Source organism: Buteo buteo, chromosome 11, assembly GCF_964188355.1.
Source record: "Buteo buteo chromosome 11, bButBut1.hap1.1, whole genome shotgun sequence".
NCBI classification, from domain to species: domain Eukaryota; kingdom Metazoa; phylum Chordata; class Aves; order Accipitriformes; family Accipitridae; genus Buteo; species Buteo buteo.
In genome coordinates this window covers 39,845,540-39,861,345 of record NC_134181.1, presented here as the reverse complement: position 1 = coordinate 39,861,345, position 15,806 = coordinate 39,845,540, and the positions used below count along the sequence as shown (strand labels likewise).

General features: G+C 42.8%; 2 protein-coding genes across 18 annotated transcripts in view; one reads left to right on the top strand and one right to left on the bottom strand.

The window, feature by feature from the left end:
- The window catches only part of C11H12orf43 (chromosome 11 C12orf43 homolog), a 30,935-nt gene extending 26,265 nt beyond the window's left edge, over positions 1 to 4,670 (bottom strand). For 9 of the 11 annotated variants that reach the window (XM_075041740.1, XM_075041738.1, XM_075041741.1 and 6 more), the window contains exons 1-6: positions 3,727 to 4,667; positions 3,271 to 3,316; positions 2,320 to 2,418; positions 1,574 to 1,647; positions 1,159 to 1,249; positions 28 to 768 (exon numbers count right to left, since the gene is read on the bottom strand). In XM_075041740.1, the coding sequence (XP_074897841.1) occupies positions 420 to 768; positions 1,159 to 1,249; positions 1,574 to 1,647; positions 2,320 to 2,418; positions 3,271 to 3,316; positions 3,727 to 4,504 (1,437 nt within the window). In that variant the 5' untranslated portion in view covers positions 4,505 to 4,667 and the 3' untranslated portion in view covers positions 28 to 419. Of the gene's footprint in view, positions 1 to 27; positions 769 to 1,158; positions 1,250 to 1,573; positions 1,648 to 2,319; positions 2,419 to 3,270; positions 3,317 to 3,726 lie in introns of all 11 variants that reach the window. The other 2 variants (XM_075041750.1, XM_075041747.1) reach the window with 2 other exon arrangements.
- Positions 4,671 to 7,460: 2,790 nt separating this feature from the next.
- The window catches only part of LOC142037366 (LIM domain kinase 2), a 48,211-nt gene continuing 39,865 nt past the window's right edge, over positions 7,461 to 15,806 (top strand). For 2 of the 7 annotated variants that reach the window (XM_075041729.1, XM_075041734.1), the window contains exons 1-3: positions 7,828 to 7,938; positions 13,409 to 13,640; positions 15,269 to 15,287. In XM_075041729.1, coding sequence (XP_074897830.1) covers positions 13,459 to 13,640; positions 15,269 to 15,287 — 201 coding nt within the window. In that variant the 5' untranslated portion in view covers positions 7,828 to 7,938; positions 13,409 to 13,458. Of the gene's footprint in view, positions 7,619 to 7,827; positions 7,939 to 7,998; positions 8,447 to 11,943; positions 12,323 to 13,408; positions 13,641 to 15,268; positions 15,288 to 15,806 lie in introns of those variants that run through there. The other 5 variants (XM_075041731.1, XM_075041730.1, XM_075041733.1 and 2 more) reach the window with 5 other exon arrangements.

Here is a 15,806-nt window from a genome sequence, read left to right as displayed (position 1 = left end):
AGGCAAAGAGAAAAAGGAGTTGATCACCTGTTGCCATGTAAACCAAATTCAATTCATCATATACTTTCTCCAGGACACAAGATTTGGTTTCGTGATGTGAAGAAACAGACCAGGAGGGATGCAGCTATGATTATATCACTCTGTGACGCAAGTCCGTGCACAGTATTTAATCCTTTTACGCTAGGTCTGCATAAGCAGCAGCATAGGTAACCGCTCTGCTAGGAGAACAATGTTCAAGGGACGCCAACAACATAGGAAGTCACTTAATTAGACTCTCAGGCCACTGAGCTTTTAGAACGGAACCTTTGCCAATTAATTTCCCCTCATCTGCAGCAACTCTTGTTAGTTTTGGTTTTGTTTGGTTTTTTTTTAGCATCCTTCATCCATCATAATCACCTGCCGTTTGCAGAGCAAAATCTTCATTCTCTTTTTTTCTTCTTCCTTTTTTTCTTCACAACTCCTGGCAACAGTGAGTTCTCTGTATGATTGCTGTCCTGTCTCTCATGCTGTCCATTTGCAGACACTAACCGTGGCAAATCTTTGCAGATCTGGTCACACTCTGCTGGGTCTATTATTTTCTCTTTAATATTGTTCTCTCCCCTAATTTTCTTTTTCTTCTTTTTTTTCTGGCTGTGCTCTACATAACCCTGACTCTGATCCTGGCTGGGATCCTGGGACGGTGCAGGAAAAGCACTTTGCTTCAGAATGTCTGTGGCTGACACTGCAGCCTCCTGGTACCTTTGCCACTCTTGGTCACTGTCCACATCACTGCAAAGGTAACAAAAGGAAAGGAAGCTCTGTTACGCTTTGGCCTTGAATTCACCCAAAGCACAGACAGCAGAGTAATCCAAGATGATAACAACTGATATACACCCAGTGGCTCTGAAACACCAATACCTACAGTTAGCATTTAACTATTTTGAAGGCCGAAGTGTTCTTTACACACACTAGGAAGGGAAAGAACATCTCCCACAAACATTTATAGTTCCCCCGCACTAAAAAGAAACAAACAAAAAATCTGCTCTAGTCAAATACAGGAGTCACAAATACACACTTCTCAAGCTCTTCAGCCTCCTATTCCCTTGTGAGAGTCCCAGCTGCCTCTGAAACGTGGGATGCAATAGCACTTCAGGAGCAAAGCAGCTGACACCACCTCACCTGGAGCTAGATGGCTGTCTCCTCCTTACTGCAGGGCAAGGCTCCAATTTCCCACAGTCTCCGGGGACAGAGGAAGAGAAGAGGCGAAAACCTAAAATATGTAAAGGGGAATTTTAGCCATGATATAAAACAGAGGTGAAAGCAATCAACAGCAATCTCCCTGGGAAGCCTCACTGCTGTTATTGAATTGCTATAGTGCTCGACAGCAATTATTTGGGACTATCTGGGAGGATTTGGGGCACAGAGATCACAGCTTCAAAGGAACAGCCTTCACGGATGCCAACAGAAATTCTTCTGTTGCAAATGCTTATTACTCAGTTGGGTGTACAACTGGCAATGGACAGCATCCACCCCACTTGTCATCATTTAACTAACAATGTCACAACACAACCACAATGGCTGTGACTAAACTCACCATCATCTGCAGAGTCAGACTGTTGCACAGAAGTTTGCGAAGGTCCTGATGAGTCCTTCAAGACAGTGATGAAACTAAACAGAAAACCCCAGTCAGATCTGAGACAGGTTTGTGCAAAATGAGCTAAAGTTGGGTATTTCTAGAAAACAAGACTATAGGGAGATGTTATATAGCTACGTTTTTTCTTAGTGAAGCTGTCTCACTTCTCTGCTTTCAGAGCAGACCATGCCTTCTCTCATTCGCAATGCATGCCACCAGAATGACTTAAAAGCAGCGTTTTTAAAGCCAGCTCTAAACACCAGGAATTCTATTTCTCCAGGGCCATATTTACACAATAAAGACAGTGGCAGCCCAGTCAGAGGCAGACTACCAGCACAAGCCTGAATCAGGTATTGGTTTAGGTTGTAAGAATAAATGAAAGATTCTCATGCAAGCCTTTAAATGATGAAGGTGCTAAGGCACCCAAATTCTACTTTTTCCTCCCCACTACCCATTCACCACAGAGGAAAATGGAGACAGGCAGTGCTGCACAGGGAGTCTTTACCAGAGGGGCACAGCACATGGGCCATGTTAGTTCACAGGATATCGGAAGTTTGCATTAAATACAGGAATGAAGAAGACAAGAAGAGAAACAACTTCTCCATATCCAGGTTGCACTCAGATCTTGAATTTCCTGGGTTTAGCACACAAAAGCATCAGTGTACTTGACCTATAGAACAAACTATTTTAGTATTGCTTGCCAATACCCATCTAGCATTGCTCCCAGTTTCTTTGCAACATGTGCTCTGAACTCTGGTGTCGTCTGTAGCTCATTTCCATCCTCATCATGACCATTCACCTCACGCCTGTTTAAAAGAAGAATAATAATTACTTTTTTCCAGTCCAATAACATCTGGTGCTCTTGCCCAAACAGGAGATAAGGGACTGTAAAATCTCCTGCCCTCTAGTAATCAATTCATACTTGATAAGGAAGACTGTTAAGAAAGATGGAAAATAGCTCAGTAGTAACAGTTCAGTTCCCAAGACAGTGCTAAACATTGTTGAGCCATCTCCATCATAATTAGTAATTTGATTATTCTTCTCACTGAAATAGCCTAAAAAAGCAAATAAATTATGTCACAACATCCCTTCCCTTGCATGTAGTTCCTCTGTATGTTGCCACAATTCATGCAAAACCTGTCCCAGGAAAGAGGATTTTATTAAGTAGCCTGCTGACAAGCTTTGAAAATGAGCCTACAGAAATGCTGCAAATTTAGATAGGACAGCATCACCTCCATTGCAAGGCTCCTAATTCAGGTGTTGCTTTCCAGGTGACGAGTGCTTGCCTTTGCAATTCCAATGTTTTTTTGAAGAAAAAGAAATTTTTTTATGTATAACTGTACTGATTCATTCCTGAGACACTTGCAGAGTTGGGAGATTTCTGACAGTTGGAACTAATGCTGTAAACTGACGGCAGCAATAAGTTTTCAACTTCTATATTCCCCCATTGCTAGAGGAATAAGAAATGTACTTAAAAAAACTATTAGCTTTTTCAGATTCAAGCATCATTTCAGATTATGGCTGGACTAATGCCTAAAACAGAACAGGCCCTTCCAGTAGGAAGTTATCACAAGGCATGAACTGTAAGTAGCACAAATACAACATATGTTAATTTTTTCTTCAGTGGAACATCAGTCTGAAACTAGAAACAAAAATACCTTAGGCTAGGCTGAGCGGGCTGTAACCGATCCTTTTTAAAGCCACCTGACAAAGGAAGAAGTAAAGGCAAGTTTAAAAGACCTGTGACCAGGACCTCCTTAATCCACTTTCTGGCATGTTATGATTTTACAGCATTAAGAATCATGCCTGAAAGACAATCCACGCCCACCTTCGGGGGAAAAGTTCCGAAGGGAAAGGGAAACTTCCCACCGGCCAGGCTGTAGCAGACAACCTGCCCGGGAAGGGGCTCTGGCCCCGGTAGGAGGCCGCCCAACAGCCGGCCGCCGGCGGGGCCGAGCCGAGCCCCCCTCCCAGCGGCTCCGACACCGGCACCGCGGCAGAGAGGTGCCCCCGCCTGACCACCGCTCCCCCGGGGCAGGAGAAGCTGCGGAGGGGCCCGGCCCAGACCGGCGGGGAGGGGAGAGCAGAGCCCAGCCCTGGTCGCCGATCCTCACCGCGGCGCGGCTCCACCGCCACCGCCGCCTGCGCAACGCAGTCCCAGGCGGCCTCCCGGAACCGCGCTGCCGCCCCGCCGCTGCTGTCCGAGTCCGTGTCCGTGTCCGTGTCCTTGCCCAAGCCCGAGCCACCCCTGGGCGCCGCCATCTTGAAGGCGCGACAGCCGCGGGGCACGCTGGGCGCTGTAGTCCAGCCGGCCGGCCGCGGAGCATGCTGGGGGCTGTAGTCCACCAGGGCTGCCACCGACAAGATGTCCGCCACGGGCACCTCCAGGTCTTTCCGACGTGCGGTTTCCTCACTTCTCCGTAAAAGAGGCCGAGCGAAGGCTGCGCTCACAGGAAAAGCGGGGGGGGGGGCTGCAGGCCAGGTCTTCCCCAAATCAAGAAAGCCTGGGAGTGAGCATATAAACGGAAGGAACCACGAGTAACGGGGTGTCATACGCAGAATCGTGAGATACCGTGAAAAAGGAATATTTACACTGCGTGTTTGTACCAGCCTCCAAAGGAGAGCAGGGCGGACGGTGCTGCCTGTGCTGAGAAACCCCAGAAGGGCAGTGAGGGGTCCCCGGTGGCCCAACCGCTGTTTCCCGCTGCCCATTCTTCTAGTTTGTGCTCCTGGGAAGAGTGGTGCCCACGGATGGAAAATTGCTGGAAGTAAACACGGCTTGTTTTTGCGTCCATCTGTTGCTGAACAGCCTCCTTTCATGTGTGCCATAGAAGAAAATATCTTAATGTTTCTCAGATGTAACAGCTCACACAAAGTAAGAGTGAAAAACATACCAATGATAACCAGAAAGCCTGTACTGCTTTTGTGTTTGTAGAGAAAGAGAGAATACTTGCCATTAAAGAATAAGGATATGGAAGGAGTGAGTGACTGTAATAAAATTCTTAGCACTTTATCACATTTTGTGAGATGGTAATTTCACTGCTTCAGAAATACTGACTGGACAGAACTCAAACAAAGTTTCTGGTGGGGAGTCAGACATTCTTATGTTATAGACAGCACAAAAATCTTCCGCCATGAAAGTGTGAGCTGGGATGGGATCCATCTGCTGTAGGAAGTTATCTTTCAAAAGCAGGCGAGAAAAGACACACAAAATTCATTAAGATGTGTAAAATGTATCAGGCAAAAAGCATCTAATTCCCCCACCTCTGGCAGGGGAAAGAAAACGTGCATCTCCTCTGCCTGTGCCTTTTGCTTTGTCCATAAATATGGAACGACAAGTTCCAAGGATAACAAATTGACCTCCAAAAAGGCATTAAAGCTTTAACTCAAAAACCTGATGACTGCATGGGAGATGTTCTATTTAGCACTCTTACCCAGCTTGCCTTGGTGGATCTTTCATTAGGCTTAATGATACTCTTCTGGCCATTTCCTTCTAACTGGCTGTTAGAGGCATGGAGATTTCTGTAACAGATTGTGACCGTGTTTCAGCTCAATTATTTGCCTTCACAGATGTCAAGCGGCAGCTGCTTCAAAGCATGTTTTACTCAAGCAGATCAGGCAAAGTTCAGTGTGCTTATGGGCCTACTCTTTGAAATATGGCAGTTTCCAGAGATACGATCCAGAAAAAAACAGATGAATGCATGTCACATACCAGAAATGGCTGTATGGTCTCCCACCTTTCTGGTGTGGTATTGAAAACAGAAGTTCTTGGAAATGGCTCTTGCTGAATGAAGGCAAAAGGCCACAGACAGATGGAAACTCTTTCGCATGGAAATTTCAAGGAAGGAAGAGTATTCCCAAATGTCATTTAATACTAAATTAAGATACCGTTGCGTTGAAAATACAAGTAAACCAGGGAAAATTGATGAGAAAAATACTGATAAGAGGTTCAAGGACTTGGATTCCTGATATATGTATGACTTTCATAATTAAGAATTTTAGGAGGGGGGTTGTGCGTACCATAAATATCAATGTTATGTTTGACAATCTTGTGACTTAGATCATGAAAAAGTGAATAAATCAAAGTGATTTGTTCTCATGCACAACATGAAAATGAACTGGCAACCAGGGCACAAGATTCTTCTAACTCTAAGCAATTACTGGCTACCAATTATGCTGAAGAATGATACACATATCTACATTAGAATATACATAAATATAAATGATATTTCTATTCCCATTATGCACATGATATATAACTCTTTGAAAGCTGATTTCTTAGCTTTGGTAAGGAAAGTATTCCCTTGCATCACTTAGTGCCATTCAATGTGATTATCCTTTGCCAATGGGAGTAAATCTGAATGTCCCACCTCTGTTCTCCAGCTGAGCTATTGTTTTAGATAAGTCTGTTCCCCTCCTATTAACCTTAGCTGTAAATAAGAATAACATTTTCATTCTCTTCTTGTATACCATCTTTTCCATTCATCCAATCTCATTCATTGCCTGTCTCTGGATCTTTTCTATTTTAAAAAGAAAACACTTGCTGTAAGTGGAACAGGGGTGCTATGAATAAGACATTATAGAAATGCATAATAGTATCATTCCATTCTTTTGAGACTTAAAACATAAATAAAATGTTAAAATTATCACTGTGCAGTGAAAATATTCCCTGGCTGTGTTGTCTATGGCAATAACTGTATTTCTTTTCAGATTGCTTTAGTTATCATATGACACCCGAACAATAAAGACTGTTCTGAGCATTACTTAATCCCATGATTATAATACCAAAAATCAACCTTTTTTTACTTTTTCTGTAGATATACACCGTGACTAGTCCAAGCTGGTCCAAATTTCACAAGCTTATCCTTGTTTTGATCAGCATCTGGAGGTTATCATTTATACCTTTGGGGCCTTGTTAAATCGGATACTACACCGAGATGCCAAATTTTTGCTTGAATGCTGAAGCTGTGCCAAACCATGCTGCTTTACAGTCTTGTTGAAAGTGAGGTAGCTTGCTTTGTTAGAGAAATTTTCACAGACAGCAAATACACTGCTAGCGTGGGTATGACAGCTTTACAACACATGTCCTAATGCCATAAGCACGATCAGAATCTATTTTCATCTTCACCTCAACTACAAATGTTCCAGTGTGAAACACCAATGCGTACGGCAATTCCAGCCGGGCTGCTGGACGACCACTTTGACGTGGGTTTTGCCAAGCCTGTGTGCTACCAAAAGCAGTATGAAGGCTCAGTACAGCTGTGTTTTTATATCGCTGAACACTTCCCGACTTGCGTCTTCCAACCTTCACGCTAGAGCTCTGTAGTCTCAGGCCACCTGTTAGTAGGCAGGCCTCAGACAATATCCTTGGTCTTTCTGACAGGCTCCCTTGGTGCTAACCTCCCTCCACTTCTCAACTATTCCTTCGTAAGGCTTGCCTTTAGCGGGAGGCCTTGTCACCCATTCTCCACTGTGTAAAACAACAAGCAATTTTGCGAGTTTCTGCCTTGGTGTCCTCAGGACTGGTAGGGTGCCCTTGAAGCGGGGACAAAACCCTTCAGAGTTGCCTTCTCGGTCACCTCTCTCAGCTCTGACAGCTCCTTCAGACACCAGGTCCCTCCTCTCCCTCCCTTTTGTCCCTCTCTCTGACTATGTGGTTTCTCACAGCTGTGTAAAATACCTTTATAAAGCTCTCTGTTCCCATCCTGGAGACGCTCCTCTACTCAGGTCCTAGCGCTCTGCACACACATTTGAACAGTTTGTTTTCCTCAAAGCTGCCGCCTTCCTTCTTCCCCTGCTTGGGCCGAACATTTGCTGCCGTTGATACGAAGTTTTTGCTCTTTTCAGAGGCAGGTGTTTGGACACGGCCCCCGCAACACCTCACGACGAGCGGGGCAGCAAAACTGCAACAGAAACAGAGCTAAAAATCACAAGGAGGGCGCAGGCAGGGGTGACGGCGGCGGGGACAGCCCGAGCGGTTCGCAGCGAACCGGTTCCCTCGCTGAGGTAACAACCGGCCGCGGGGGGGGGGGGGGGGGGGGTTGCGTGTGTCTGCTTCGGGGGTTTGGGAGAAGGAAGAGCCGCCCGGCAGCGCTGACCACCCGGCCCGAGCCGCCGCCGCCGCCGCGTTTCCACGGAGCCGTCCGGCGGGGTCAGCGGCGGGAGGGATTCCCGGGCGGACGGAACGCGGCCCCGCGGCCCGGTGCGGCGGCGGGGGAGGCCGGTCCCTTCCGTCAGGGCCGGGCTTCCGGGCGATCAGGTGACGGCGGCGGCGGCTGGCAGGGGAGCGGCTCGGGGCTGCCGCGGGGGAGCAGCGAGACCCGCCGGTGAGCCGAGCCGAGCCCGGCTAGTGGCGGGGGGCGGGGGGGGGGGAACCGAGGCCGGGCGGCGGCTTTGAGGCGCGAAGGGAGCGGGCCGGGGCCGGCGGCGGGGGGAGGCCGAGCCGTGCCCGGGAGCCGCGGGAAGGCCGGAGCCGCCTGCGCCCGTTTGCAAACGAACGAGGCGGAGGCGCCCAGAGCGGGACGGGGCCGCCGCCGCGGGAGTCCCGGCCTCGGCCAGCCCGGCTCCCGGTCGCAGTCCCGCACCCCGGCCCCCCCGGCAGGCCCGGTGTGTGCCGCCCTCGCTTGCCGGAGCTCCGGCCGGCGGTTCGCCGCGGCGCGCAGGGCCCGGCGCCGCCTGCGAGGGTTTTCCCCCGAAATCCCCGTTTTTAGCGGCTTGCTGGTGCCTGGTCCCCCTCTCTCTGCGGCAAAGCTGAAACCCTCTGCGAGGAGGGGCGCCTGCTTCGTCTTAGATAAATGTCTGGCTCTAGGTATGGTCGTAAAGCATTAGCTTTTGGTACGTGCCATTGTTGTTTTTTTTTTTCTTTTTTTCTGTCGGGAATTGCTTATTACTTCTTAAACCACATCAGAACTATTTTATCTTATTTTGCTGCTAACCAGGTTAGCCCACTTCAGGGCACTTAATGTTTTACATAACACTCCAAACCAGGAAAATGCTCAGGCAGTATTACCCAACTGGTTATATCAATTTCCTTTTTTTTTTTTTCCTTTGGACTTTATAAGGCAAGAGGATAGAAATCTTTCTCTGAAGATTTGTGCAACATTTTCTCGGAGTCTATATTATACTTTTATGGAATCGTTAAAAAAAAAATTACTTTCACTACTTGGGGTTTTTTTGATAGTTTGTCACAATGTCTTGCATTTGTGAGGTATGTTGAATCCTTAAGGGTTGCCAAAACCGCCTTTCAGCAGGGCTCTTATCCTGGAAGCAGCAACTGTGACACAGATGTGTGTTGCAGAATCCCAGTTAATGAAATGAGGCCAAGTGAGGGCACGTTGGTCTGTAAGGCAAATGGCTGATTTTGCAAGACCAAATGGTCACACAAACGTATATGTTGGGACCACTTTATGGTAATACTAAAAAGCAGGTGCATGATGCTGTACAGGTTACAGGAAGTGAAAAGATGAACTCAGAAAATGTTTCAGAGGTGTTAAAATGTGACATGTTTGGGGGACAGAATAAAGTAAAAAGGTAGTGAGAGATAAATGTGTATTTAATGATTAACAGTGGGACTTCAGTCATGTGTTTGCCAAGAATATCTAAAAACGACTGTCAAGAAGTAAATGTACTTTCTTCTAGGCACTGTCAACAATCATGAACTAAGGTTACCTGTTCGTTTTACTTGAAGTCAAGGCAATTGTAATAGGTTAAGAATCATGTTTTTGTTAAACTTACGAGTGTGTGTATTTATATAAACTCTGAGCAGTATTTTCAGATTTAGATAGAATTTCTAATGTTTATAAGATTGGTCATATGTGTCTGAAAATGACATTGTCACTGTAGTGATAAGAAAAATAACCCGACAAGTTTTCCTTTTGATTTAAACAGCAAGAAGTTCAGAAACTACATCAGAACTTGTTTCAGAAACAAAACTAGATCATTTCAGTTTCAGTAATCCTAGATAAAATAAGATTAATTAGGAAAGATACATGGAAAAGTGTCTGTCTTGTGGAATTTTACATCTAACAATGCTCATCTTTTTATTTCATTGTTATGTATTAGATATCACAAAGAGGAATAAACTTTGGGTTTTATTAATAAACTAGCCAGAGTCCTATATCCTCGCCAGAATTTTTTCTCATTGCTCATGAAAGAAGATTAGAAAGTAAACGCTAATGTTGTAGCGCTGTGAGCGTGTATTCTACAACTGTTTCATACAGATGACGTTAGATTCTAGTTTATATTCCCTCTGTCTTTCTCAGGTTGAATTATTGTTCACCTGGTGTTCTCCCAGTTTGTCTTGAAGTGTTTCTCTTGTACTTTTACTGTCAGCTCAGTGTACCTTGGCAAATGCGTAATTTTTCATTTGCTGAGTTCAGAAACGTGATCTTTTACAAGCTATTGGGCTTGTGTTTTCCTGGCATGCAGTTTCTCTCACTAGATTTAGTTTTTAAAGTATTTGAGTAAATTTCTTTCTTATTGCCTGTTAGTGAGATTTATACACAGTTTTTATACACAGTACATAGACCTTACCAGTTTCCTGCACTTACTTCTTTTGTGGACCTCCTGTGTTCTCAGTTGTCATGAAGCTTTGAGGTCCCAGTGTGCCATCTGCTTGTCGGAGGTCCAGTTTCACCAGCTCTTTCAGCCACGCTTATTCTTTATGCAACTCAGTGGGATTTGTGCTGGATCCCTAAACACATATCTTCACTTCCATGTCTTCTTCATACTCCACCAGACTTTTATTTAGGAAGACTACTTGAAAATGGGTTCCTTGTTTCTTAACCATTCATCTGCTGCCACTCTTTGTTCTTGGATGTAATAAATGTCAGTAATTCAGTCATTTTCAGAACAACCTGTTGGGATATCATAGGGGTCGTGATTTAGAGGAAATAAACAGCTAATATAGATGGCTTTTAAGTAACAAAGATACTGTTTTCCTGTAAATATATGGAGAGCAAAGAAGCAAGAAAGAAAAAAGAGAAGATCTTTGAATGCTTGCAGTTAGATCACAGCTGATTTTTATATCCTTTTACTTCTTTTGTTTGTTACTCATCATGCATCTAGGTTTGATTTGGAGACCTGATCTAAAGGACAAGGGTTTAGCAAACCTGGACTGGCATCTCTAAATTCTGTTTACTTAACCCCAAGAGCCATGTTATACCCTAGTGTACTTACAGTCTTCCTTCTGAACTCTAAATCAAAATGAAAATGGTCTTGGTTTGGCCTGTTGTGTTGATTTTTTTAGTTTGTGGTTTGCTTGTGGTTTGTTTGGGGTTTTTTTCCACTAAAAAGTTTTATCTCAGAGTTTAAGTACAATTTTGAGCTTGTTCTACACTCAGAACAAGTTGAATTTGCAGTTGAACTTCTACGTTAGGATTCACAGACTATGCTCACAAGTGACAGAATATATGATTATCAAATGTAGGTTTAGTCATTGGATGCTGTTTTGTGCTTGCTTCTTTGTGTATGTGCAGCATGATTTGCAGATGAACGGACCTGAACAGCACTTGTTATAGACTTAGTTACGTTAAGTGGTATTCCATGGACAAGAGCAAATGTTTGAGAAAGCTTTTCAGAATAAGATTGATTATTTTTACTGTTGCCTTTTGATATATTTTTGATATTTTAAATTGGTTATATCCTAATAGGTTATCGGGCCCAATCAGCCTATGGAGAAATAATCAGGAGAGGATCCCAGTACAGACGAAGGAATTACCTTCTTCTAGGAGAGAGTAGATTCAGTGCCTGTTGCGCTCAATCATTTTGATCTTTCTTTTATCAGCCATCTTTATTCCATTACATTACTGATATTCCTATGGATTTCTCTATCATCCTTTTTCATAACTTAGTGATTTATTTATTTTTCATAGTTTGTGAAGATACAGATTTAATCTTTTTGCTGAGTCTCCAGATTTCTGGTGTTAAATATATGGAATTTAATTTGGGAAAAGGGACCTTTTCTTCTACATTGGGTTTTGGGGACACAGAAATTAATTTATTTGCCTCTTCTACACACTTCCCTTGTGTTATATGTCAAGATACATGAGCCAGACATTTCTTGTGCCCGTTCCATAAAATGATGCTAGTGTTTTTTACAATGCATTGAAGTCCTTAGTTTTAAGGAGGTTTTCTCTATTTTGATATTAATTCCCAGCAAATATATATAGGTCCAAGTTGGTAAGTTTTCAAGTGTTAAACTACTGAGCAAGATAGGCTGAAGATTCTGGTAGTATAGATGTGTGAAAAATCCAACTGTCTTTAGCATATAGTTTGTGGGCTGACAGCATTTCCATCTGCCTTGAACTAACAAGGATTTTAATTTTGTACAGTGAGCTGCGTTGCTGCTGAGTGTAAATGAAGTCATGGTGTGAAATGCTAAGAGTCAGCACTGCTGAAAGCAATGTATGTTAAAGTACAGCATCTGTGAATACAAAGCTGCCCTTCTGGGACGCTGTGCAAAATGATGTAACTGAGTGAAAAAGCTCTGCAAAAATATATTTCACTTGCTGTAATTGAGTGTCTTCGCTGCAATACCTTCATGAGACTTGAGTATTAAGCTTTCTTGACTGTGCAGTGGGATCATATTGTATGAAAAAGCTGTTGATAATAACAGCTAGAGATACGGAGGTTTTATTTTGCTGCCCTGCACCTGTGCTTCAGCACTGCTACAAAGAGGGAACACTAAAGAAAGCCTTTAATGCTTGTGGGGTAAGTTTGCAAAGACATTAGCTTCTGAAAAATCCAGGTTGCCTTTTTAAAATGCTTAACTGTTTGTACACTTGTGAAAAGTTCAGATAATCACCTGTTTCCCTCTCACAACCTTATCTAGGTATTCATATCCCTGCAGCAGCAACATGATGTCAGAGTTTCATGAAAAGCACAGTGGAATATTTTAAACACTTTTGTTTTGGTGAATTAATTTCTGCTACTGTTGAAACTCTCTTAGTTCTTGGATTAAAAATCTTGTACTGGTAAAAGTGCTTGTTTCTGGAAATGTAACTGCCTTGTGCTGAGTCTCAAAGTTTTAGGTACTGTGGAATTTGCATATCAAGGAATTGTAGAGGTTGTTGCTACTGAAATAAAGTAAATGGTGTTCTTTGATAAATATGATGATGTTAATGAGAGGTGAAAGCATGTAAGTAAAATTAAAGCACATTAAAGTAAAATTTTTAGTACTTCTGCATTACTACTAGATTAAAAATATTTGATAGTTTGAAAGTACTAGAAATGTTTGATAGTCATATCAACATGCTGCTGTGATAGCAGTGATATACTGCTGCTGAGACAAATCAAGTACTTGGCCACCTTTGCTTGCCATTATTATCATTAATATTCCAAACTAATGAACATTGAACTTAAAACTATGCACTAAGTCAGTCTGTCCAAACTGTGAATTGCTTCATGATTAAATCCTCTTTCAGACTGCACTCAGTTATAACTTGTATTGAATTTTTGGAAGAGTATATATCACTAGGTGAGCTCATTCTTCTCATAACAAGTAGCATTTATGAGAAAATAGGATGGTTTTGTTTTGGCTGTGGATCTCAGTTGCTTATCAGTAACTTTAAAATACAGGTCACGTATCAGCCAGGTCATACTACAGGACTTTAAAGTAGCTTAGTTTCTAAAAAAAGATCCCTCTTGGCTATGTTAAACTAAAACCATCAACAATAGGATTCAAGTGCTGCTTAGATAAATCACTACCAGTTTGGAACAGGACAAAAATGCAATGTTATAATGCCAATAAGTTATTTGGGGTTTGTTTTTATTTTTTTTTCTCTTTCTTACTGCTAGGATTCCAACAGGAAAATTTTCTTGACCTTGTGTCTGGGTAGCTCTTGAGGATGGCAAGCAAAGGACCCACAACTTCTACATCAACAAAGAACTCCAGTACTGGAGGGACCAGTGGCAGCAGTAGCAGTAATGGTCCTGGGGACAATGCTAATCAGGACAACACTTTTGAATGTAACATATGTTTAGACACTGCCAAGGATGCAGTTATCAGCTTGTGTGGACATCTCTTCTGGTAAGTATTCAAGCCCCCACAGATAAACCAGAACACCATATACCTCTCTGATCACATAAAAGCCTATAATTTTTATAATTCTAGATGTCAAATAAAATGTCTTGTATAAAATGAGTAAGGACCATGGTTTTGGTTTAGGAGCAGTTTGGTTTTGCCCCTCAGCTGTTTTTCTTTGCTCATGTTCCAGGGAGTGGGTTTCTTGCATCTTAAACTTCCTGTATTTTTTGATTATTTTGTAAAAGCAAACAAAAAAGCAGCCCCACATAGACAGTTCAGTGTTCATTGGTACTGCTTGGTTATGTGTGTTATTTTATCTGTGCTGTCTGGTCTAGCATAGATACCTTGTTCAGACTGAAATTCCTTTCTAACCTATGCATACCCAAACCTGCATCTGAAACTAGGTTTGGAGGCCAAATTGTAGTTTTCATACTTGCTGCAAGTTTGCTCTTTTTGCCTTTGAAACCATTAAAAAAAAAAGTTATATAACAAGCTTTTACATGTGGGCTATTTCTCTTTTCCCATGGCACTGCAGTTGTAATACTAACTTTTCAGTTCTTTGATCTGACCTGGGAATGTACCACACAAATACAATAAGCGTGCAGCATTTCTTATTTGAGTAACTTGGTCTAGAATATATTCTTTCTTGAACGTTAAGAAGTTATTAAGGATTGACATGGCCAAATATGGGGGTTTTTTTGGTTTATTTTGCACCGTAGGCTAAGTTATGCTCTTTAATAAAAAGGGACCTAAAAGAGCATTTCTTTTCTGTGTAAATGTATGTAACATCTGAAAATCCAGGGTTTTATTTTAGGAGGAGATGGAAAATCACTTGCTGATGGCATGTTAAGATAAAATCAGATGAAATTATTGCACGAAAAGATTTGGAAGAATGGAACCTTAAAAATAGCGTGTATCTTGACTGAATAGTGTTGTCAAGACCGCTTTGAAAGCAGATGGCAGCTCTGCAGTTTTATGTCGTAGCTTGCTTGTTTGATCCTTTTTAAGTTGCTGTATTAATTTAATCTTAAGAGTAGTTCTGTATAATGGGAATTTCTCTGCCCTGAGCAATTGGGTCTGATCTGAATAGCTGACCCTGCTCTGAGCATCAGGTTGGACTAGAGGCCACCTGAGGTACTGTCCAGCCTGAATTATTCCATGATTCTGTGAATGCGGCCAATGTTTTAGCTAAATGTGTGTGACTTCTGTTAAGATTCTGAAGTCTCATTACTGACATCTTCCTCATTTACATCTTAGCTCAGGGATGTCTTTTCATGGTATCAGAAGAGAAAATCTGTACAGTCAACACTAAGATTAATTAAGCCTCCGTATGGGCCTTTGATATGGATGAGGACCCAGGAATCAAAGGTGATATGCAGAGAATCACGTTAGCAACTTAGTTAGATTGCATAACCTGAAAAGACCAGTGGAGATCGGTCTTTGGCTGTGCTTTCAAAAATTATTTTAATGGGAGGTTATGGAACTGGCCCAGCTGGATTCCAGGATTGTTGTCTCCAAGCTGTGCTCTCTGTGGTACACATTATACATCTGTTGGATCGAGTTGTCAGTAACTAATTCCATTTTCCCCTCTTTTTCTGCCTGTGAACAAATTGTCCTGGGAATGCTTGCAGTTGGCCTTGTTTACACCAGGTAAGACAGGTTTCCTTTTACCTTGTCTTTCATCAGCTGCTGTTACTCAATAAAGCCCTTGGTTCTCTGGAGTATCCCACTCTTTTCAAATGCGCTTCTTTCTCTCCAGGGCAACTGCAGTGTGCTAATGCAACTTCATGTGCAACACCTTGCAATCTGCTCTTTCGGCAAAAAGAAAACTTAGGTTCTGTTCCACTTGCCTCCCACTTTTGAGTTTCTTAAACACTGAGTATTCCCAGGTTTGGTAGAATAACTGTAGGCAGATAACAGGGGTTTAGTTTGCAGGCTGAAGTGCGAAGTGTACTTCTCTTTGCATATGTAGTGTTTTATGTTGTGGTACAATTATAGAAAAGATAGATGAAAGAAGGGTATCTACGCTAAACCTTGGCCTATGCAGGACCGTTGATACTGTTTATTTCTTCATATTTTACTCCGATTGCAGTTCTGAATGTGTACACATCAGCAAGTGGATTGTAGCAGAACAACAGCCAAATGCTAACTCCACTTTGGAGAGTGCTT